The sequence below is a fragment of the Mauremys reevesii genome, linkage group 15 (genome assembly GCF_016161935.1).
Source record: "Mauremys reevesii isolate NIE-2019 linkage group 15, ASM1616193v1, whole genome shotgun sequence".
Taxonomy (NCBI): domain Eukaryota; kingdom Metazoa; phylum Chordata; order Testudines; family Geoemydidae; genus Mauremys; species Mauremys reevesii.
Genome location: NC_052637.1, coordinates 30,136,519 through 30,158,269, shown reverse-complemented (window position 1 = coordinate 30,158,269; position 21,751 = coordinate 30,136,519). Strand labels below are relative to the sequence as shown.

The 21,751-nt window shown below is 45.8% G+C and overlaps 2 protein-coding genes across 7 annotated transcripts in view; one reads left to right on the top strand and one right to left on the bottom strand.

The window, feature by feature from the left end:
- LOC120383294 overlaps nucleotides 1-21,751 on the top strand; it is a 31,164-nt gene extending 9,413 nt beyond the window's left edge. For 4 of the 6 annotated variants that reach the window (XM_039501235.1, XM_039501238.1, XM_039501234.1 and 1 more), the window contains 11 exons: nucleotides 180-238; nucleotides 351-386; nucleotides 1,815-1,867; nucleotides 2,769-2,901; nucleotides 3,274-3,470; nucleotides 3,907-3,952; nucleotides 4,099-4,164; nucleotides 8,288-8,347; nucleotides 9,863-9,945; nucleotides 10,340-10,434; nucleotides 21,584-21,751. In XM_039501235.1, coding sequence (XP_039357169.1) covers nucleotides 180-238; nucleotides 351-386; nucleotides 1,815-1,867; nucleotides 2,769-2,901; nucleotides 3,274-3,470; nucleotides 3,907-3,952; nucleotides 4,099-4,164; nucleotides 8,288-8,347; nucleotides 9,863-9,945; nucleotides 10,340-10,434; nucleotides 21,584-21,705 — 950 coding nt within the window. In that variant the 3' untranslated portion in view covers nucleotides 21,706-21,751. Of the gene's footprint in view, nucleotides 1-179; nucleotides 239-350; nucleotides 387-1,814; nucleotides 1,868-2,768; nucleotides 2,902-3,273; nucleotides 3,471-3,906; nucleotides 3,953-4,098; nucleotides 4,165-8,287; nucleotides 8,348-9,862; nucleotides 9,946-10,339; nucleotides 10,435-12,591; nucleotides 12,888-21,583 lie in introns of those variants that run through there. The other 2 variants (XM_039501239.1, XM_039501236.1) reach the window with 2 other exon arrangements.
- LOC120383296 (histone H3.3A) lies at nucleotides 14,058-16,015 on the bottom strand. The gene is made up of 4 exons (XM_039501243.1): nucleotides 15,867-16,015; nucleotides 15,149-15,290; nucleotides 14,873-15,026; nucleotides 14,058-14,756 (listed from the first exon to the last, which is right to left on the bottom strand). Exons 2-4 carry the CDS (start codon nucleotides 15,274-15,276, stop codon nucleotides 14,628-14,630), a joined length of 411 nt encoding a protein of 136 aa, XP_039357177.1. The 5' UTR covers nucleotides 15,277-15,290; nucleotides 15,867-16,015; the 3' UTR covers nucleotides 14,058-14,627.

Here is a 21,751-nt window from a genome sequence, read left to right as displayed (position 1 = left end):
AGTATGACCCTGAGGATCTAAAACTTCCTGTTGTCCAAATTGGGGGCCATGTCCTCTATTGCCTGCTACTTACATGGAAAATCTCTTCTGATCTGGACCTCTGCAGTGTCCCTGGGACATGGGGATAAGCTGGTGAGGAGTCTGGCAGTAATGTTGGCTCTTGGTCCCCCCTCTTACAGAGCCGTTCCTCTCACTGATGCTAGTGGTGTCAGAGATGAATTTCTCCCTGGATCTGCAGGTAAGGTAATAAGTTGGGCTGGCAGCAGCTGTGTGTGTCTAACATAACGCTGTGTGCAGAGGTCTTCATCTCCTTACTCGACACCAGTTGCTCTGCTGTGCTTTATCTGCAGAATTCCAGTTTCTTGGATGAAAGTTGGCTGCTGCCGGTAAGACTCCGCTTCTCCCTTTGATGTGGGATCCAAGATTTTATTCTTCCTCCTTCCATCTGCTGGGTGGCCCCTTGCTGAATACCTGGATCCTAAACACAGAACATTGTTAGACTTCAAGAAACACTGCCAGGTTGAAAATCATTGGGCTAGATAGTGCAAATCGGCTTAGCTCCATTGAAGTCAATGAAGTGCCATCTGTTTACATGGGCTGAAGATCTAACCCATTATATGATTCCTTAACATAGGTCCTGAACCAGCAAACACTTACTCCCCTGATTCACTTTACTCCCTTGGGTCCCAGGGACCACTCCTGCTAGTAAAATGAAGCAGGTAAGTCAGTGTTTACAGGACTGGGGCTAAGTTACTAACATCGCAGGTATCTAAAATTGGAGGAATTTTAAAAATCTAAGTCCCTATTATTACTGCTGCTCTTGTACATCTTGCGTTTCTGAAAATAGGCCAGTCAGTTTCACTCAGTTCCATTTTTCTGGCTTTCTTGTGCTTTCCACTGGATTTTCAAAATCTTAGAAATAGTTCTGTTGGTCTTCATTTATTTTATATATAAAACAAAGACCTGGGATGGAATTCAGGTTGCACCGAAGCCAAATGCAAAACTCCCATTGACATTCATGGGCCCAGGATTTCACCCACGGTGCCTGCCCCTAAAAGGGTTGCAACTGAATGGACTGCATTTCAGGTTGCCTGTGTCCCTTTAATTAACGTGGCATAATGGGAAGTGTTTCTCTGGGGGGAATACAGGGTTTGTGTGTGTGTGTCCTGCAGACTAATCGCTCCAGAGTCTGACTTGGCCCTGCCTAAATCCCAGGTTAGAGACCTGCAGTGAATGGCCGTGTGTCAGTGAGGTCAGAAAGCTGCCTTCCCAGAAGGAGTTGGCTCCAGGGGTTAGTAATGGGACATGGAACCTGTGGCTCCACTGTCCAAAGGTCATTACAACATGGCAACCTAAGAAGTGTGGGGATGGGTGGCCGGCCCTGGCCTCCGTCCAGTGTCTAGCAGGCTGGAGTCTGTCTCAAAAAGCACCACCAGTCACCGCTCTGATTGGCAGTTTCAGCAGAGAGGCTGAAGACTGAACAAACTTTGGCTGAGCACCTTAGGCGGGCATTTAGCAGACTCTGGAAAGACATGGTGGTGGGTGCTCAAGGTTGGGTTGGAGGCCCATGGGTGGGGCTCTAAGGGGGAACGCTCACTGCTGCTGCACGTCCTCTGTGGATAAATGGATGACCTCAGACTCCAGCGGTCTCAGGCTGGCATCTCTCAGAGCAATTCTCCCAAATGTAAATGGAGCAAACACTAATGGGGACAAAATGCCCCCCTCCTTGCCAAGGCTGAAAGGGACTGGAGAGGGAATTCTTGTGCTACCTGGAGCCATTGCTGGAGGCTGTACTGACAAATGCTTTGTTCTAGGTGTGCATGACCTATGAGACTGTACCCTGCAGAGAACTGGGGATGGTGCTCAGGTAAGAGACCAGCTTTCCTCCTCCCTTCCCCTGCTGCTCAGCAGCCTCACGTCCGCATTGCAGTGGGTGCTGCTGGGATCTATGGACTTATCATAGAATCGTAGGAATGGAAGGGACCTTGAGAGGTCATCTAGTCCAGTCCCCTGCACTTGTGGCAGGACTTAGTATTATCTAGACCATCCATGACAGGTGTTTGTCTAACTTGCTCTTAAAAATCTCCAATGATGGAGATTCCACAACCTCCCTAGGCAATTTATTCCAGTGCTTAACCAGCCCGACCGGAAGTTTTTCCTAATGTCCAACCTAAACCTCCCTTGCTTCAATTTAAGCCCATTGCTTCTTGTCCTGTCCTCAGGGGTTAATGAGAACAATTTTTTCTCCCTCCTTGTAACAATATTTTATGTACTTGAAAACTGTTATCATGTCCCCTCTCAGTCTTCTCTTTTCCAGACTAAACAAACCCAATTTTTTCAATCTTCCCTCATAGTTCATGTTTTCTAGACCTTTAATCATTTTTGTTGCTCTTCTCTGGACTCTCTCCAATGGCCATGGCCTGGGCCATGTCCCTGATTAGATGCCAACCTGATCCGGGCTGAAAGTGCTCCCAAGGCAGGGCACGTGCCCCTGTGCCAAAACCAGAGCAAGGGGAAGGCTGACTTGAAGGGCAGGCTTGCACCTGTTACACCCCAAAACCCCAATGCCAACGGACTCTGTGAGCAGCTGCCTTGTCCTCCGGTGAGCAAAAGGGCTGTAACTGGCTGGACCCACCTCCTGTTTGGGCCAAGGGATGTAGAGACACATTAGTTCTTCCTCTGGCCCGAGGAATCCTGCTTCTCCAGCCACTTGAGATATTTTCATCCGGTCCATCCGGCTGAACTCTGTGTCTTGGCGCTGCTCTCAGGTACTTGGATGGTCGGATCTTCATCATCGAGGTGCTTCCCGAGAGCCAGGCAGAGGTGGACGAGGTGGTGCTGGCTGGAGACGTCATTGACGAGATCAGTGGCTTTTCCCTGAGAAATGCACGCAACGGACAGGTGGGGGGAAGTGCGCGGGGTCAAACGAATTCCTGCCTTCAGGAGCTGATGTGCTGCCCCCCCTCTCCTGGGATCCTGTCTGAAGCAAAAGCCTCACTGGTGTGTGGGGCGGGGGAGGGAGATGCAGAGGGATGAGGTGTCTGGTCATGGGATGGATACAGAACAATTTCCCTGATCTCAGTGAACAGGAAGGGGAGGAACGATGGGTTGGCAGCTTGTGGCCGGATCCCAGGGGCGGGGGCGGGTTGTTCCGTTGTTAACAGCTGTTGAGAGTACACACAGCTACACCACAGGAAGCAGGGAGGGGATTGGCATGGGATGATCCAAGCCCCCTGCATTCAGTGGATGCCCTGGCTCTCTCCTCTTCTTCAGGCAGGGACTGTGCTGCAGAAGCTGAAGGGCAAGCCCCTGAGCTTCCGCATGATCCGGTGGAAGTGGCATGACGGAGGGATGTACAAGCCACTGCTGCCCTACCTGAAAGTGCTGAGGGAGAAGGTCCCCAGCTTCCAGCTCCAACAGGAGCACAGACACAAAGAGGAGAAGGAGGAGCGGTGCCTGCAGGGGGGCAGGTAGGGCCAGCTGGAACTGAGGAACCCCCATCAGTAGGGGCGACATGATCCCGCGTGCCCAGCATTGGGTTAGCCCTGAGCTTGGGAAATGAAGCCAAGCCGGGATGGGGAAGGGGGTAGAGGTCTCTGTTACATATGTGGGGCTGGGCAGCGTTTCCACTGCAGTGTGTGCTCCGGAGCAGTCCTCAGCATCCAGCACACACTAGGCAGCTGCTCTTTTGCGCTGAAACACAAGCTCCATACCCAGGGGTTGTGGAGATCCTTAAGGTTGGTACCAGTATTGTGACTCATCTAGAATCTCAACCGTAAAGTGGCCAGCATCATTCCGTTCTGGGGGTGAGTGGGTTTGGTGCATGCTTTACGTTCTGCCAGAGCAAGACACCTTAGAGGAGCTATGCATGGACTCCCGGTCCTAATTCTGTTTCTTCCTCCCCAGGCTACTGTACAACTTGCGGTACCTGGGCCAGGCCAATGTAGGAAAGGTACCGTTGTGATTCTGATCGGGGGGGGAGGGGGGAAGAAGAGAGAGAGAGTGTGTGTGTGTGTGTGTGTGTGGGGTGTCTTGTTTCCACTGACTTTCATTTAACATACTCATTATTTTATTTCCCCCACCCCGATCTGTTTTCAGTACGGTGGCAAAGAGGTGCTGGACGAAGGCATACCCACGGTGTTAGAGCAGCACCTGTGCCCACGGGTGAGTTCCTAGTTGTGAGCTTGCAGGAAGGATGGACTGGTGGCTGGCAGCGCTCCAGGGCAGAGATGAGGTTGTTGGGGTGCCAGCGCCATTCTGGACTTCTCAGCTCTTTCGGTTTCTTTTTGGTTTAATCTTGACACTGAATTTCTTCGGCTTCTAAGGGCGTGGGGGTGTATTTGTTTAATAAGCACAACTTCCCGCGGCACTCTCACCCCTTGCTCCAGTCTGATTTCTTTGTTTGGGAATGTCCTTACTATTTAATTTCCAAAAAATCCTCCCTGGGTCCTTAGCAGTGAGGGGGTGTGTGGCAGGGCAAAAACAACTAACAGAGCTACCACTCTGAAACCTGTGGCAGGGCAGGGCAGGGCAGGCATTCTCTGCTCCCTGGGACCTCCTGCCTGGGGCCTTCAGAGTAGAAGAATGGGGCACGGGAGAACAGGACAGGGGTTCTTTACTGCCTGGGAACAACGCCTCCTCCCTGCTGACCCCCAGCTCTTCATCTGGCTGACAAACCCAGGGTCTCCTCTTCAAACTCTCTTCACCCCGTTCAACCGGGTTCCCCACCTCTCATTCCTCTATGGTAGCAAACCAGACCTGTCTAGTCTCTGGTGTTCGGATGCAAATTTTAAAGGCCCAGTGTGGTGATTCCACTATACAGGATAATGCAACTCACTTATCTAGCCTGTGGCTGTGGTCCATAAGGGTTAACCCCTGTTCAGGCAATCACTTATCCATGGGTTTTAAATCCCATTAAAGTCACTAGAATTTAATCACATGCTGCTTCAGGGCTTTCCTGAATTGGGGCCTGAGATTGTGATGTAATTTTCCTCCGGAAAATGCCCTCTCAATTTAAAACTTCTGGTAGATGTGCGGACTCACCCCTGCGGCGCCTCCTGCTGGTTGTCCTCAGGAATTAGCTCACTTCCAGCCAGGAGCGCCCTCTGCAGGCCGGTGATCTGCCTGTCCTCTTGGCCCCCATGTCCCTCCCTGGACCCCGGTGTCCTTTTTAACTGGGGTGCTGCCCCCTGGCAGTACCCCACCAATCTGGGTCTCCCCTCCCTGGGGAACACCCAACCCACTATCCCCACTTTGCCTCAGTTTTGGCTACTGCCTAGTCTCCATCTAGCCCCCGTTCACTGGGGCAGACTGCAGTATCAGCCACTCATCAGAGGCAAAGGGCTTTGGATCTGCTGCCTTTGCCTACCCCTGGGCTGCCCCCAGCAACTCCCCAGTACCTCTTAGCCTTATGCTAGGCCGCAGCCTGGGGCTCTCCAGGCAGGAGCTCCCCAGCTCCTCTGCCTTTCCCCAGCCCTGCTCCACTCAGGCACCCTGTGTCTAGCTCCCTGCAGCCAGGCCCTTCTCCCTCTACAGGCAGAGGGAGACTGTTTGCTCCTGGGTTCCCTGGCCTTTTTACACAGGCCAGGTGTGGCCTGATTAGGGTGTGGCCCAGCTGCGGCCACTTCCACAATCAGCCCAGCTTTTAGAGCTGCAGCTTTCAAGTCCTCCCAGGCCGCTTTTTAAACCTCTCAGAGCAGGAGTGGGTAACCACCCTGCTCCGCTGTCGGTTCACGTATCCGGGTGGAGTTCCTCTGGGCGGCGTCCACTGGCTCCCTTGACGCCTTCGAGGAGCAGTGGGCGCTGTCCGGGGTTCTCTGCTCGGTGTCCCCGTCAGGCTCCCTTCTTATGACCCTTTGACCACACTCCTTTCCCTGTTCTTTTATTAGTTGTCCCCGAAATTAGTGGGTTTCTGAGGTCCTGTAGATCCTCCCCTTAGGCTGGGGGGGGATCCTTTAGCCCGCCCAGTTCCCAGAAACCCAATAGATACACTTCCCCATTCACAGGAACTAAAGAGCTGCAGACTTCTGTGAAGTTCAGTGTTTTTGAATTGTTTGGCCCTGCTAAGAACAGATGGACTAAAAAAAAGCATTAGGCATTGGAGAAAACTCTAAGCCACAATGAATTTTTGATTTGGTAGCATGAACACTTCCAGCACTCTCCGGATTCTGCTTTAAGCATTTCAGTTTGCAAACAAATGGATCACTCTGATCAAAAGTTAGAGTGAAAACAGGGCTTGGAATGGAAGTCTAGACTCAGCCGAAAGTGTGGAATTGCTCCCAACGCCCTCACTAATATAGTGAGGAATGGCTTTCCTCCTGCACATAGCTTCTACCAGTGACGTGGGTCCTGCCATACCCTATGAGAGAGTCTTCCACCTTCATGCATGAATGGTGATGCTGGCATTAGCTAAGAAGCGAGTGTACACGCACACATGCACAGGAGAGCTTGGGGAAGCGCTAGTGTGTTGGGAGGGAGGAAGGGAGGGGAATACTATCTGCATTGCTTAGATTGTCAAACCTAGTGAGAGAGAACCAGGTGGCTTGAGCATTCATAAGAGTCTGAAACATAGGGTTTGGAGCTCAGCAAATCTGTGTCTACTGCATGAGTCAAAACAAAATGGGTCGGGGGAATGTATTACTTTTCCTTAAGCAATGCAGAGTACTTGAGAGCCGTACTTCTGTATTTTGAATACACGCAGCCTATGTGCATATGCAACAAATATCTGGGACAGCTATATACATTATTATAGTAGGAAGAGAGCCTGAGACATAAGCCCTCAGTGAAATGGATTGAGTTGAACAGGCTGCCTAGAACTGCTCACTATGACATAATACCGAGTGCAAAGAATGCTCAGTGCTTGGGGAAAAAGACATGTTCTCTACCCTGCAGAGTTATAATTTAAGAGCCTACCTCTGCCACTCTCATGCCGGCTGATTAGTACCATACTCACTGAATAGGCATAATATACACCTCCAAGTTCACCAGCAAATCCTGGAAAGACAAGACTGGTCATTTCTGATCAGATTTAAGGTGATTATACAAGCGGAACCGTTTCTCCTTTAGCAAAATGTCAGGCCTTCTGTAGACCTCACAAAGAAGCAGAATAAAGGCACAGACCAGGCATTGTTTTCCCTCTTCAGGACACTTTTAATATTCTTATACTGGATCCATTCCTGCCTTTTGTATGTAAACGCCACAGGGAGGGATTTTTGTTGTTTTGTCTGGCATCCTGACCAGTTGTAAAGTGCGGCGTCCACCTTGTGGTGCTATAGAAGTGCTGAAGAGTAATTCTATGGTTAAGTTGGCTGAGCAGGCACAGAACAGACGGGTTTAGGTTTGGAGTGTGTGTGTGTGGGGGGGGGGGGGAGGATGTGGCTGGCAAAAGGAGAGAGACATAGTCTAAATGAGAATCAGCCCCAGCTGGGTTTACAATTATGCTTCAGTCGTTCAAGCCTGGTGTTTGTCTACTATGAATACTGGCAGATTAATGTTGGCATTGAAGTTGGCCGAGCTAGGATTTTGATGTTGTCACCACACCTCAGTAAGATAAATGTAGGAAGGTCACATCTCTGCCAGTGCTGTTCGCCCACTCTGGTTCCAGATTCAACCAGCTGGGCTGTATATTCAACAAGCCACTAGTAGGGATTTAATGTATAGAAGGATCTTTGCAACCAAAAGACTAGAAAACATTTAAAATAGGGAATCTGCGGATTTAAATCCTCAGTTATCTACATTTCCGGGCCTGATTTACCATTGCCCTGAACTTTGCGTAGATGTTTGTGAAGTAGGTTTAAAACGCTACCGTTCTACAATAGCTGTGTTTGATCCCTACTGTGCACTGGTATAAAGGACTTCACAAGATGGAGGGCAACAGTGAATCAGGTCCTGTGAGCTCCGAAGAGGAGAACACAAGCTGATTATTGCATAACTCCTCCTCCGCACACAGCTCGGCCTGTCTTGACCTGAAATATCCTCTGCTGGTTCCCATCCTTTATTCCTCCTGAGCAGAGATCTGACAATCAAACTAAATTATGTGGCAATTTTGCGATCCTGTCAAATCACCACCAGAGGGTAGATGGAGATTAGCACCGGGGTTATTTTCACTTACGACCACACCTCATTTGCTGCACCAACCAGCCGTTGTGATCTGTGGAATTTGCCACCAGCGGAAGAAGGCTTCCTGAAAAACTGGGCTTCCGTATGATTTACATCACTCCTGGTTAAGCGCTCTCTTGCTGTTATCTTTCTCTAAAATAAATCTTAAAAGTTGCTTTTGTTTATTCAGGAAGTTTTATTTGACGTGAAAGAAACTGAAGTCTTCATACAAGAGAAAACCTCTTCCAAGGTGAGAAAGGGATATCTTCAAGTTGAGTTGAAACATTCTGGCATGTTAGAATATAGATATTCAGGACTTCCTGTAAAGCCTGTACTTTAAGAACTTAGGTGTATTTTTATCACTTAGCTTGTTACAGGGGTATAAAAACAAAGAATCAAAATCACAGTCTGCCTGCATACAGGCCTTCTCTCATTAGGATAGTCTGAGGCCTTGTTCGTAGGCTAAGGCCTTTGGCTAAGCAGCGGGGGCAGCCATAAGCTGGGAAGTGAACGGTCACATCCTCACATTCCAAACCAGTCACGCTGAAATGAGATGGTATTGGGCTGTTAGGAAGATGATCCTGTCCTGGTAGTGCCCATCACCACCAAATAAAGGAACAGATCTTAAGATGGTTAAAGAAAACTTAGTTTGACAGCAGCCTGTCTGGCAAGAAATCACTTCTCAATGGTTGTGAAACCCTCATTTCTGTATTGTTTTATCTTTACGGCCCCCACTTTTCTACTGTTAATCTGTCTGGTTCTCTAATTGTTTCTGTCCGCTGTATAATTAACTTTGGTAGGTGTAAGTTAATTAGGGTAGTGGGATATAATTGGTTAGAGTTATGTTACAATATGTTAGGATTGGTTAGTTAAATGTCAGGGAAATGATTGGTTAAGGTAGAGCTGAGAATATTGCTATATAAACTGGGGTCAGACGGGAAGTGGGGGGAAGGAAAATTGGAATCATGCAGAGCCCCATTCCCCCCCACTTAGCGGGCATCAGAGCTGGGAAGGGGGACAGGAGGTAAACGCTCTGCGGCATCAGAGCTGGAAACGAAACACTGGGGAACAGACACTATCAGCGTATAGAGCAGGGGCGGCTCCAGGCACCAGGCCGCAGGGGGCAGTCAGGCAGCTTTCAGCAGCATGCCTGCAGGAGGTCCCGCAGGCATGCTGCCGAATCTGCGTTACCAGTGGACCTCCTGCAGGCATGCCGCCGAAAGCCACCTGACTGCCGTGCTTGGGGTAGCAAAATACATAGAGCCTCCCCTGGTATAAAGATAAGCCTGACTGGTGTGAAGGGCTTTGGAATATGCTTGTTTGGAAACTAACCCCAATAAACATCGCACTGTCTGCACTGCGGACTTCTGGTCTTTTGCTGCTTGCTGTCTGTGAGACAAGAACCAGGGAAGTGGGAGGGTGAAGTGAAAGCCCTCTAACACGGCACATTAGTGATGTTTAAATACCCTGATGTGTGTCCTCTCACTTTCCTTGGCATGATTTTGCTTTTGCGTGTTTTTTAGCTTGCAGAAAGTGCACTGACCTTTGTGTGTACACAGCAGTGTCAGAATGTGAAAGTATTTTGTCTCTCTTATGCATGGCAGCAGCAGTTCTAACTTCATTCTACATGGAAAAGAATTTCCCTTTGCAGCAATTTATTTAACGCTGGACTAATTCAGTGAACAAACAGCAGGCTCCAGAGATTGAACCCTGAGCTGTCAGCTTTGTTGCTAATCAAATCTCTCTCTTTACTGTTATACCATAGGTTCTGTTCCAGTACCCGTATCCAGAGATCTCCTGTGTGGGTCGCTGCCTGGACAGCAACAATCTTTTTGCCTTTTGTGTTGCGTAAGTGTTGATTGTGGGATAAACCTAGTCTGGTTTGGGGATCATGACTTTATCAATTACATTTTCATGCAGAGTCTTAAACCATTATCAAGTTACAGTTAGAAAACACGTGTACTCTTTTGGAGAAACTTTGAAAGATCCGGAGATTGGATTTGGCATGCTTGCCCCTCATGTGCCGCAGTCAGTAAATGAAAAAGGGGGCTAACAGCACAGGGTCCAATAGATGTGTGCCATTGCTGCACGTGTACATGGACCACCAGCCTTGCTGTTACAGATGCACCAGATGTTGAGATGAGGTCCCTCTATGGTACTTCCTGTACCTGGACACCATTTTAAGCCCCTTTATGAATTACTGGACTTATTTCCGTCTATTGATAGGAATTTTCTTATTCAGGGTTTCACCAGGGACCCCTGAACACAGTACCTTTGACTGTCTGGTGTTTGAATCAAATTCTGAGAATGAATGTGAAGAAATTATCAAGAGAATTGGTAAGCAAACTTTTTACTGTTTATTAGAGTGTAAAAGATGGAAATTCTTTGTGTTCCACCACATCCTGCCACATGGAAGTACTGACTTCCACTTGGTGTGAGGTACTAGCACATGTAGGTAAAATGTTTTAATGTGATCGTCTAAAGGTTGTGCTTAGATCCCACTGAATTTGATAGGACATGTCCATAAATTAAAGCTGTGTGTGTACTTTAGTGCTTTCCTGAATTGAGGCCTGAGATTGTGAAGTAATTCTTCTCTGGACGTTGCTCCAAGGGGGGCACAGGCAGTACCTGCGACTGGGCAGGAGCAGCAGGGTGCTTGTGCTGCTTCTTAGACCCCGAAGCTAGCGAGCGGTGCCGCGCAGGCCGCGGTGCCGGAGACGTCCGGTGTCAGGAGCCTTTGCCAGTGCCGATGGCGCCCTGGGCAAAGTGCTGCTTCCATGAGGAGCTGCCTCAAACGAATGTCCTGCTCCTTTTTTGTCCGCAGCTTGAATGCCTTACAGATGCAGCACTTATCTGTTTGATGGGCTTCCCCCAGGTACTTCAGGCAGGAGTCGTGGGGGGTCTCCTGTAGGCACCGGCTTAAGACAAGCCGAGCAGGGCTTGAAACCCGGAGACCCAGGCATGAGCCCGGGTACCGGGAAGGAGGGAGGGGAGAAAACCCCCTTTCCTCCAACTACTATATACCCTAAGTACAAAATTTACTATTAACTACAACTAGAAACTTCTAACTATACTACAAAACTAATTAGAGAAATAATGAGTAAAGAGCTAGGAGAGTGGAAATCAGCTATGCTGCGCTCCAGAGTTCCAACAACCATCACCAGCGGTAAGAAGGAACTGAGGGGGTGCTGGGTCGGCAGGGGCATATATCCGGCGCCATAAGGGCACCACTCCAGGGGGCGCCTCAGCCAACCCACTGAGTGGTGCTAGGCTAAAAATCTTCTGATGATCATGCACGTGGCGCGCACACATCTAATTGGAATCGAAATGAGCAAGCACTTGACGAAGCATAAGGCATTGGGAAAGATGTAAATCACAAGTAACTTTTTACTTCCACTCTTTTTTTTGTGATGTCTAATTAGCATAGGAGTAGGTAAAATGAAATTAATAGCTATTTTAATGTGATTTTTTTTTAAAGGAAAATTCTAGTGATTCCTATAATACTGTAGCTAATTTATTTACCATGTACCCAACCAGTTTTAGGTAACCGCTGGTAGAAATACCCAAGTTTCAGTATCTCCACTCAGTGAATGGAGTTAGTGTTGTTTTAGGGGCCTAATATTTAAATATACTTTTTCAAGTAGGACTGAATCAAGCTGTGGGACGTTCCATTGCTTTCAAGACTTGGGTTTTATTTACCCAGGTATCTAAAGGTGGATCTACACAGCAAAAAACACAACAAAAAATGCAGCAGTGTCTCCAAGCCCAGGTCAACTGATTTGGGCTTGCAGCCTGGGGGTAAAAATAGCAGTGTAAACATTTGGGCTGGGGCTGGACCTGGACCCCTGGGCTCTGACACCCAGCAAGAATCTTAGAGCCTGGGATCCAGCCTGAACCTGGATGTTTACACTATTCTTAGCTCTGTGGTGTGAGCCAAAGTCAGTTGACAAGGGCTCCAAGACTCACTGCTGCAGGGTTTTTTTTCCCCCCCTGTGTAAACACCCCCAAAGGTACTCATTGGGCGACACTCCTGTGAGGTAGGGCAATGCATTTATTGCCATTTTACAGTAGGGGAACTGAAGCAGAAGCTAAGCAACTTGCCCAAAGCCACACAGGAAGTCTGTGCTAGAGCAGGGATTGAACCTGTATCTCCCAAGTCCTAGTGCCCTAACCACTGGACCATCCTTCATAATAAATGTGTCAAGCTGATGATATCCTGTTTACTTAACTTTCTGCATTTAAGATGTTTTCAAGTGATTTACATCATAAGTCAGCGCTCTTGTTATAATCTTGTATTATGCTGTAGTATTTGGATACTTATCTTAATGCTGTTGAGTATCTAAGATTTGGGGAAAAATGTTCTACATAACTATAGAGGTGTTAATGTTATAACATTGTCCCAAATTAATCATTCTGTAAAGGGGAAGAGGGTGCTGGAGACACCCTTAAACCGTTTGCAGAAGAGTAACTGGTAATAAGTGCTTGTTCCCTCAGCTGCTGGATTTAAACACACTGAATGGTTTGTCTGATGAGACGGGGGAGTGATGGCTCTACCTCTGAGCATTCTCCAGGCACTCCAGTGACCCACATTTGGAGCCCTTGTGACAATTCCATCCTATTTTCAGATGCTAAGACCTTGACAACGGATTAAGAGGCTGTCTTCACCTGTAACATGAACTGAATTTAGGATTTTATTTTTAAACAGTCTCAACATCATAAACTGTTAAGTCCCTATGGAGAGTTTCACTAAAAGCTTTCAAATTTCTGTAGAATAAAACATGGGAATATAACATAGCTGTTCCCAGTGTCAATTTTTCCATGCTTGATTTACTCAGTGTGGATGCAAATGCTTAGATAACTCAGGAAAAAGAGAATAATCTCCATCCCCACAGCAAGTTAGACAGGACAGTAATTTCAGTGTTAACCATCACAAGTTACAGGGCTGCTCTTAACACCTTTTCTGTATCTTTAATTAGAAGTCAAATGAAGTTAGGGCTGCTACCAGTAGCAAGTGCTCAAAGATGTTACTTTTTTTAATCAGTAAAATGTTTTAGATTGTCAATTAAGTTCACCCCCTCCACCTGTATGTTCCAGGAGAGGAAGTAGCTCAACCTGCACCAGTTTTATTAGCAAGGGTTTTCTTACTTCTGCTTTCTGATGTAAAGTTGAAAGCAGGGAAGAAGTTGCTTAAGAGCAATTGGTCCAGGGAGAAAGTAGTATTAAGTGAAACAAGAAGTTGAGATAGGGGAATTTTATTCCATCTAGAACTTGCTCACAACCTGTAACTTAAATAGGTGGGAGGAAAAGTCAGATTTTCAAAAGCACCTAAAATTTCATTGTCAGGTCAGGAGGCTCCTAAATTAAACACCTCAGTGTCCAACAGATCTCACCCATGCTTGTTCCTAAACTTAAGAACTCTGAGGAAGATACATACTTAAAGAAAATTCAAGTGACTTCAAAAGGAAGTAAGTTAAAAACCATTCTCTTCTGAACCACTAATATCTATAGTTTAATGGCCATAGCTTAGTCTCATTAAGTCAACTTAAAGCCTTAACTTTCTGGAGCTTGTTTAATCTCTTCCCTAAAACCAAAGCACATCAATGTATATCAATGCACCTTGAAGGTAGGTAGCTTAACTCCCCCTCAAAAAATAAACCACACATTTTGCCACTATGATTTAAGGACTGGGACCAAACTCTGCCTTCCAGCCTAGATAAGACCAATTACTAATTTAAAACATGACCTTCACAAGAGCAGCCAGAGGACAAAAGCTCAAGTTTTCCCTAGTTCAGGTCACTTGTAAAGTAAAGTAGTCATACAAAAAACAAGTTAAGGCAAGAACATTCTCAAGCATTACACTACCTCTCCCTTGGGCAAAGAAAATTAACTCACTCCCTTCAAAAATTGTATCCTGCTTGCTATTTAACTCCATGGACACACTAATGACAGGACACCTCACATGTGAATGTAAAACATTTAATTTAAAAATGTTGACACTACAATATATAAAATAGCTATTATAAATGCACATAGTGTATTCTATAGCTGCCAGGTTTACGTTTTTAGGAAACTGTAAGTTACACTGTGGTTAAGACTTGTAGTTTCACCCTCTGAAAGTCCACATTCTATCACAGTGATATATGGTCAGACTTAACAGCCCCAATTGTTAAACACTTGGATCAAGTCATAACCAGTTTTATTGCAAAAGGACCCTGTACACATTTATATCAATTCTAGTACCTTACAATTTTAGCTACCCAACAAGTCATTAACATACAGAAACATGCATGAGAAGCAAGAAAGATCACCCATCCCTTCTGCATATTAGCAACTTGTCACTCTTGAGCAACAAGGCTCACATCACTGAGGTTTATGTGAACAGTCACTTTTAGCATTCATCCTGAGTGAAAGATGGAATGACTTAAGTACAAATGCAACATATTATAAACAATTTCTTACAAAAAAGTCACAAATTAAAACCAAAGTATTTTACAGAATTTACTACAAAACACCATAAAAACTGCTTTCATTTAAGCTCTCTCCCCCCGTATCCTGCGAGCCAGCTGGATGTCTTTGGGCATGATAGTGACTCTCTTGGCATGGATGGCACACAGATTTGTGTCTTCAAACAGACCCACCAGATATGCTTCACTAGCCTCCTGTTTTAAAAAAAAAGGCAAGAGGAGTGTTAGAAACCTTCAGAAAGCAACACATGCTCCCCCAGCTTCTTAAGTTCTCATAAGCAGCAGAAGTGAGGACACTAGTAGTACAATACCTGCAGTGCACCAATGGCTGCACTCTGGAACCTCAAGTCTGTTTTGAAGTCTTGGGCAATTTCCCTTACCAACCTCTGGAAGGGAAGCTTACGGATCAACAGCTCTGTAGACTTCTGATAACGACGAATCTCACGAAGGGCCACAGTACCAGGCCTAGAAGGAACAAGAAGAGACTTCAGTCCACGAGGATAACGCGTTGTCCCACCTCCGAGTCTAGAGTTGCAGGATATCCTCAGACAGACTTGTCACCGCCTCAGCAAGGTTCCTTTCCTTACCTGTAGCGATGAGGCTTCTTGACTCCACCAGTAGAGGGAGCGCTCTTCCTAGCCGCTTTAGTGGCCAGCTGTTTACGTGGAGCTTTGCCACCAGTGGACTTACGGGCAGTCTGCTTTGTACGGGCCATTTTTCCTCACTTACCTAGAAAAGAGAAATAGGCAGGTGTGACACAGGAAAGCCCCTGCCCCACGATTAAACCTCCTCCCTTCGTCCATACAACCCACCCCCACACGGTCTGTGCGCCTCAGCATGGAGACAACAGGAAACCACCCCCCCTTGCTCCCCACGCAGAGACGTGGGCAAATCGCTGCCAGCCCGAGGCAGCAGCTGTCCGTGGGCTGCCTCCCCTCCCCCGCGCGGCAGGCAGGCAGCCAGCGGCCTCCCCTGGGAGGAGGAGGAGTCACGGCTCCCCCGCCCCGTGGCCTTTCTTCTCGGAGGGAAGAGTGAGTCACGGCCGCCTCGCTCTGCCTGCGGCCGGCCGGCCGGCGAGTCCCTGGCGGCCGGTGCCGCGGAGCAGGGGAAGCCGGGGTGGCCAGCTCGGGCAGGCCCGCTCCGAGCGGACAAGGGATCGCGCTTCTTCCGGGGCGAAGCCGGCCAGGCACGGTCCCGCGCGGGTCTCGTCCGACACCCCCAGAGGCCGCGCTCAGCGGTGCCGGTCGGTCCATCCTGTTGTCCCCACGGGAGCCGCTCGCTGGCCGGCGCGGAACAGCCACTCACCGCCTGTCCGACGATCCACCGGCTGCTGCTGCTGCTGCTATAATCCACGCCACGTACGAGACACAACCCAACCAACAGCCCCCCCTTACTGTGCCCTCCCGCTCCGAGGACCCGCTTTTTATAGCGGGGGCGGCAGGTTGCGTGATGACCTCATAATACCTGGAAACGGCGCACCTCCCCATTGGCCGGGGCTTCCGCCGGCGCCGTTCCGTCACAGGACACAAAGGCGGTGCTCCGTTTACTCAGCGCTGATTGGATGCTAGCCTGGCTGCTGATTGGTTGTTAAAGTAGCACGCTGATTGGCTACAGGGAGGCAGGAATGAGCCAATCAGAACAACAAACCCTGAGATAGCTCTGATTGGACGAAATGGAACATGCTTTGGATCCTACCCTTTGTTGCAAAGCTCCACAATGGAAAGGCAATAGGAAGGTAGCGTACATGAATGTCCTAAGCGCAGCGGGGAGGACAGCTGTAGGACAGGGGACTCGATAGAAGCACGCTGGTAGGGGCAGAGAGAAGGTTTTATTAATGTCCCTCATAAAAATGTATGTTAACAAAAATGCAATTACTCTTACCTTTTAAATAATAACCATTATTAGTAGTGAATTAACTTCATTTTCTAAAGCATTGTTCAGGCACAAAACACTAATTAGTAAACTTTATTTTCTATAATGTCTTTCCTACTCTATGTACCAACATTTGCAATCTGTGACAAATTCAGGGATGTTTGTGGATTAAACTATTTTAATTCCACTGAAATACACTGAATTTGTTTTTTAAAGACAAAGCAGGGAATATTATAAATGCTTGGCTAAAAATAAGGACGGTCCTCTCTAAATGGGGACAGTTTGGGTACGTAAATTCATTAAAAAATAAAGTAAAACAATTAGTAATGTAATAAATGTGATCGTTACAACACATTTCATATACCAAAGCCTTGATCTTGCATACATCATGTGTAAAATTAAAACATTGGGCTTCATGGAGTTCACTGCAGGATCAGGGCCTTGTGTGCTAGCATATAGCACTGTCTTCAACTTTAGCATGTATACAAACATTAACAAAGATATCAATATAACATTTTTACAAAATTGGAGAGGAAGAAAAAAGCCAAAATATGAATATATCATAACTGGGAAAACTTCTGAAAAGTTAATAGAAAATAAATCAGTAATATGTAAGTCTTCACCAGCACCACATTTCAAAAATTTCAATTTTCGTCTTGTGAGCAGCATTAACATCCCACGATCCACATCCATATAACCTATGAAAAAAATTACGTTTTTCACCAGTTGAACCTTTGTATATTTCAAGATGCCATGTATTTTCCACATTCTCTTAAGAGAAGCCATAGCTGAGTGAACCATCTTTAGTCTTCTTCAGATTTCTTTGGAACAGCCTCCTTGATTGGATATATATGATACCAAATAATTCAATAATCTACTGTTTCAACAGCTGGCCTGTTAATTGTGCTGTCTGCTTACCTCCTGTTGTTTGTTGTGTTAACATATATGCAATTTGTTTTTGTTACATTTAGGAATAGTCCATATTCCTCACAAAACTGTATTTCCAGACTCCAACATTTGTTGCATTGCATTGATGGTTATAGCAAAGAGAATTGTGTCATCAGCATATGTGAGTTTGGCTAAGAGGGGACCTCCAATGGAAATCCCAGCTCCTTCCACTTTGTAAAAATCTTCAAGACTTGTCTCATAATAAATTCTGCATATATGTTAAAGAGGGTTGGGGACAAAATACACCCTTGTCTCTCACCCTGCTCAGGGGAAAACCGCTTACTGCTGTTCACACCATGGTCTGTTGTTGGTGGTAGAGACTTGCACTGAGTTTAGTCAGATTGGAATCTGCAGGTTTGCTAATATCCTCCAAAGGCGGTCATGTCAGATAGTATCAAACACTTCGGAAAGTCAGTGAATCATATGATCAGTGGGAGCCTGTACTCTGCATTTTTCAGTGATTTGATGGATATTTGCAATTTGGTCAGGTGTGTCTCAGCACTTTCTGAAACCAGCTTGTGGTGGTAGTTCTGCTGCTATACTTCTTTTCATGGAATCCTGGATTATGTAGAACAGAACTTTGCTTGTGTGCACTATCAGGGAGATGAGATGAGAGTTACTACCCTCTGTTATTTTTCCCTTCTCTGTCAAGGTCAGAAAAATTCTCTTCATCCAGTTGTCCAGCCAATTTCTAGTCATCCATACATCATCATAGATTTACCACATAAAATCAGTATTGCTTTCACCAGTTGCTTTTAACAGGTCTTTGGGCACATTATCTACCACTTCCCTGGTCCTTTCCCAGCTTTAATTTCATAATAGCATGCACCATGTCCGCTCACATGATTAGTGGCTCAACAGACACCAGCATGACACAAACTTATATACTTTGGTCACGTTAGGCATAGAGATGGAAGTAAACTTGAGAAAGTTATTATGGGAGGGATAGGGGAGGGTCATTGTAGTCAGGGACAACCAGTGAGGAGATGGATGGATGGTTTGTGGCAGATCACTGGAAGGTCACTCAAAGTTAACAATGGATCATGAAGGCTTCTGAAAATTCTGCTATGATGTCACCAATATTCAGACATGAATACATTTATTTATGTAATGACTTTGTATGTAAGTAAGATTGTGTCTGTTTTGAAATGTAACCATCTCAAGGATTATGGAACCATTTAATTGCATTTTTAACAACTGATAGGCTAAATCGTGCAATCCTTACTTCAATGGGAATTTGACTAGGATAAACAGGATCAGGCCCAAAATGCCTCACGTGGACTATGGCATTGTTTTCAAATGTACTGTACATAGGGCATAAACTGAACACTTAAAACTGCCTGCTCTATATTGATTCTTGATCACATCTGTATGTCCTGCAAACTGAAATAAAGAATTACATATTAAAATAGATATTGCACCAGGTTTAGCACCCTCCCAAAAGCACATCTCGGGATTCACAGATTAAAAACAGAAGTGAGGGTGAAAGGCAGAACCAGTACTGCAGAGAAGGTTCAGAAAGAGCTCTTTCTAAACATCTAACAAAGCCCCACCACTTCATTACCATCATCCCCATACACTACTGAAGAAATAAATAAACCCCTTATGGTCACACAGAGTGGAAAAGTTGCTGGCAAGGATGGCATTTATCCCAAATTCCTCAAGGGACGAGCATTGTTGGCAGACCAATTCAAGCTCATAAATTAATGGAGAGGTGTGACAGAGTGCTGAGGCCTGACAGATGAGTCAGTACGCTGATCTCTGTAGCCTCAATTAATTTCCCCAGTGACAGCTGATTGAGTAAATAGGAATGAGCTAATCAGTTGGGGAGGAAGGGTGAGTTAAAGAATTAATTGGTTCATCAGCTGACAATATTGATAAAAGGCAGGAAAGACTTGTAAGTGGGGAGGACAGGGCTAGCTGGGCCCAGATTGAAGGCGATCCAAAGGAAAAGAGATCTCTTGTCTTTCCAGAGCCCTTATGAAGGTCCCATTGGGATCAGGACTGTTGTGTTGCACTATACAGGTGTTGGTGGAGGGACTTGAATAAATTATACAGAGCGGGAACTAAAAGATGAGTCTCTGAGCAGTTCTTAGGTCAGCCAAGGATGGGAAGAGGGCAGACAGGCACTCCATCACAAGAGGGTATTACTGGCCCATCTTACCCCTATCTTTGAGGCCATCCTGCAAAAGGAATAGGCCAGCTTCAGGCTGGGACAAAGTTGCTGCGACCAGGTTCTTACCATTACTAGGTACATTGAGGCTGGTTTTCAGTGGAATCTAAAAAATGGAACTGCATTGACAGGTTTATCTGCTGCATACAACGCAATATGGAGATATTGGCTGTTGCTCAAGGCATGAAGGGTCATCAAATGCTGTAGCATTATGTGACTCCTGGCCACAATGTTGAGCAACTGTAGATACTATGTTCTCTTGAATGGGCAGATCAGCAAAGCACACACCCTCAATGATCCATGTTGACTCCTTCACTATTCAACATCTACATTAGTGACTTATGCTGAGAACAACGCTCTTACGGTACAATACAAAGACCTCATCACCATCAGTGACATCCTCAATGCCAACCTCAGGATAATGGCAGAATACTCTCAATACTGAAAGCTCTGTCCTAATTCCTCCAAAACCTTGGTAATAGTCTTTCACCTAAACAATAAAGCTGCCAAGGAAAGACTTAATGTCACCTTTCACAGTGAATAGGTCCAAAACTAGCCCTATCCAATGTACTTCGGTGTAAATTTGGACAGAAGCTTGACTTTTAAATTTCATCTGGTAAAGACATGCAAAAAAGTAAAAGGAAGAACTAGCCATGTCCAAAAAACAACATGGGGTGCTGATGCACACACCTGTCAAACAGCAATGGTAGATCTGGTGTACTTGAATGCTGAATATTGTGCACCAGGCAGGGTGGACAGCTTACGTGCCAAATCTCTGGATGTGCAAGCTTAATATCACAATAAGAATTATAACTGGAACAGTAAAATCAACACCCATTCAATGGTTGTCTACTCTGGCACATGTACCCCCACCCAAGATCCTGGAGAGACACACATAAAGCTTGTGAGTACAATTGAATTATGGCCATCCTGAATTTACCAATTCATGAAGACCACCAGAACCTCTTGTAGAAATGCCTGAAATCTCACAAGCCTTTTTATAATTTGCCTAAAGCTCTTAAAGTATCCTCATTCAATCCTGTGGCACACTGGAAAGAATTCTGGGATAATGGTAATGTCGCAAACTCGATTGGCAACCAGACAAAAGAACTTCCAGGCTTCAACCTACCTCAGAAACAATCCACATTGCATCATTTCAGAACATCACATGGCAGATGCTATCATCTCTTACACCTCTGGAAGATGAGAGACAACACAGTGTGACCGTGGACATCAGTTGCAAACTATTGATCACATTGTAAATCAGTATCTGCTTCAATAATTTGTTGGTGGCAACTCATAATTACAGCAAGCCACTTCCAAAGCTACCCCACCAGCCCACTAATCTAGATTTGGTTAGCTCAACATTGCTAATCATCTCTCTTGCCATATGCAATAAGAAGTTCTGCATAGATGTGGGTTATACACTAACTCAGACTTGAACTAATATGATGTGACAAGATCCATTACGTGCTGCAGGATAGGGACTGCTGTGGTTTACATATATATATATATATCCTGTACACCTAATGTCTTCATTCTCTGTTAAATTTTCCTGTTCTTTGGGGTTTGCACATAAAAAAGTAACTTTTTATGAAAGCAAAATAATTAGGTCTAAATAAAACTGTTTTGCATTCATTTTATATAATGGTGGTCTTTTATCCTTTCAACAAAGAAAGGAGCTTAGTAGCTGAAACTTTGGAACAGGGACCTACTTACACTCCATTCCTTCCAAAGCCAAGACTCAATGGCTGTAAGGAGGAGCCCATTTTAATTTGACTCATGGGGTGCTTAGAGACAATGAAGATGCTAGCCTTCCAGAAACTCCACAAGTTGGAACACTCTGTGATGACAACTGCATGTTTTTTTACTGGATGGTACACTATTAACATTGCAGATAAATCTGTGGTTAGTGTTTATTAACAAAAGTTACGTCCTGATTGTAGACTTTTTTTCTGTAATTCTATAATGATGATTGCCCAAGCCTCTAACTATAGAAATACTTTTATAACTTTTTGTTCTGGTTTAGGACTGAAGAGGAGCTATCCAGCGGTTACAGAAAATGAAACTAAAACTAAAACAAGCTATGACGGGAAGGCTCATATGCAAAATTCCAAAGATACACGTATCTACTCAGACACATACAGATAATAAAATACAAAGTGCAGACAAAACAAACTTGCCAGGTAAAACCTAA

Excerpts from the sequence above, each read along its gene's own strand:
- LOC120383296 (XM_039501243.1), bottom strand. The coding sequence starts at position 15,276 with ATGGCCCGTACAAAGCAGACTGCCCGTAAGTCCACTGGTGGCAAAGCT. Across the intron at positions 15,027-15,148 it reads AAGAAGCCTCATCGCTACAG|GCCTGGTACTGTGGCCCTTC; the intron begins GTAAGGAAAGGA and ends TGTTCCTTCTAG. Across the intron at positions 14,757-14,872 it reads CAGCCATTGGTGCACTGCAG|GAGGCTAGTGAAGCATATCT; the intron begins GTATTGTACTAC and ends TTTTTAAAACAG.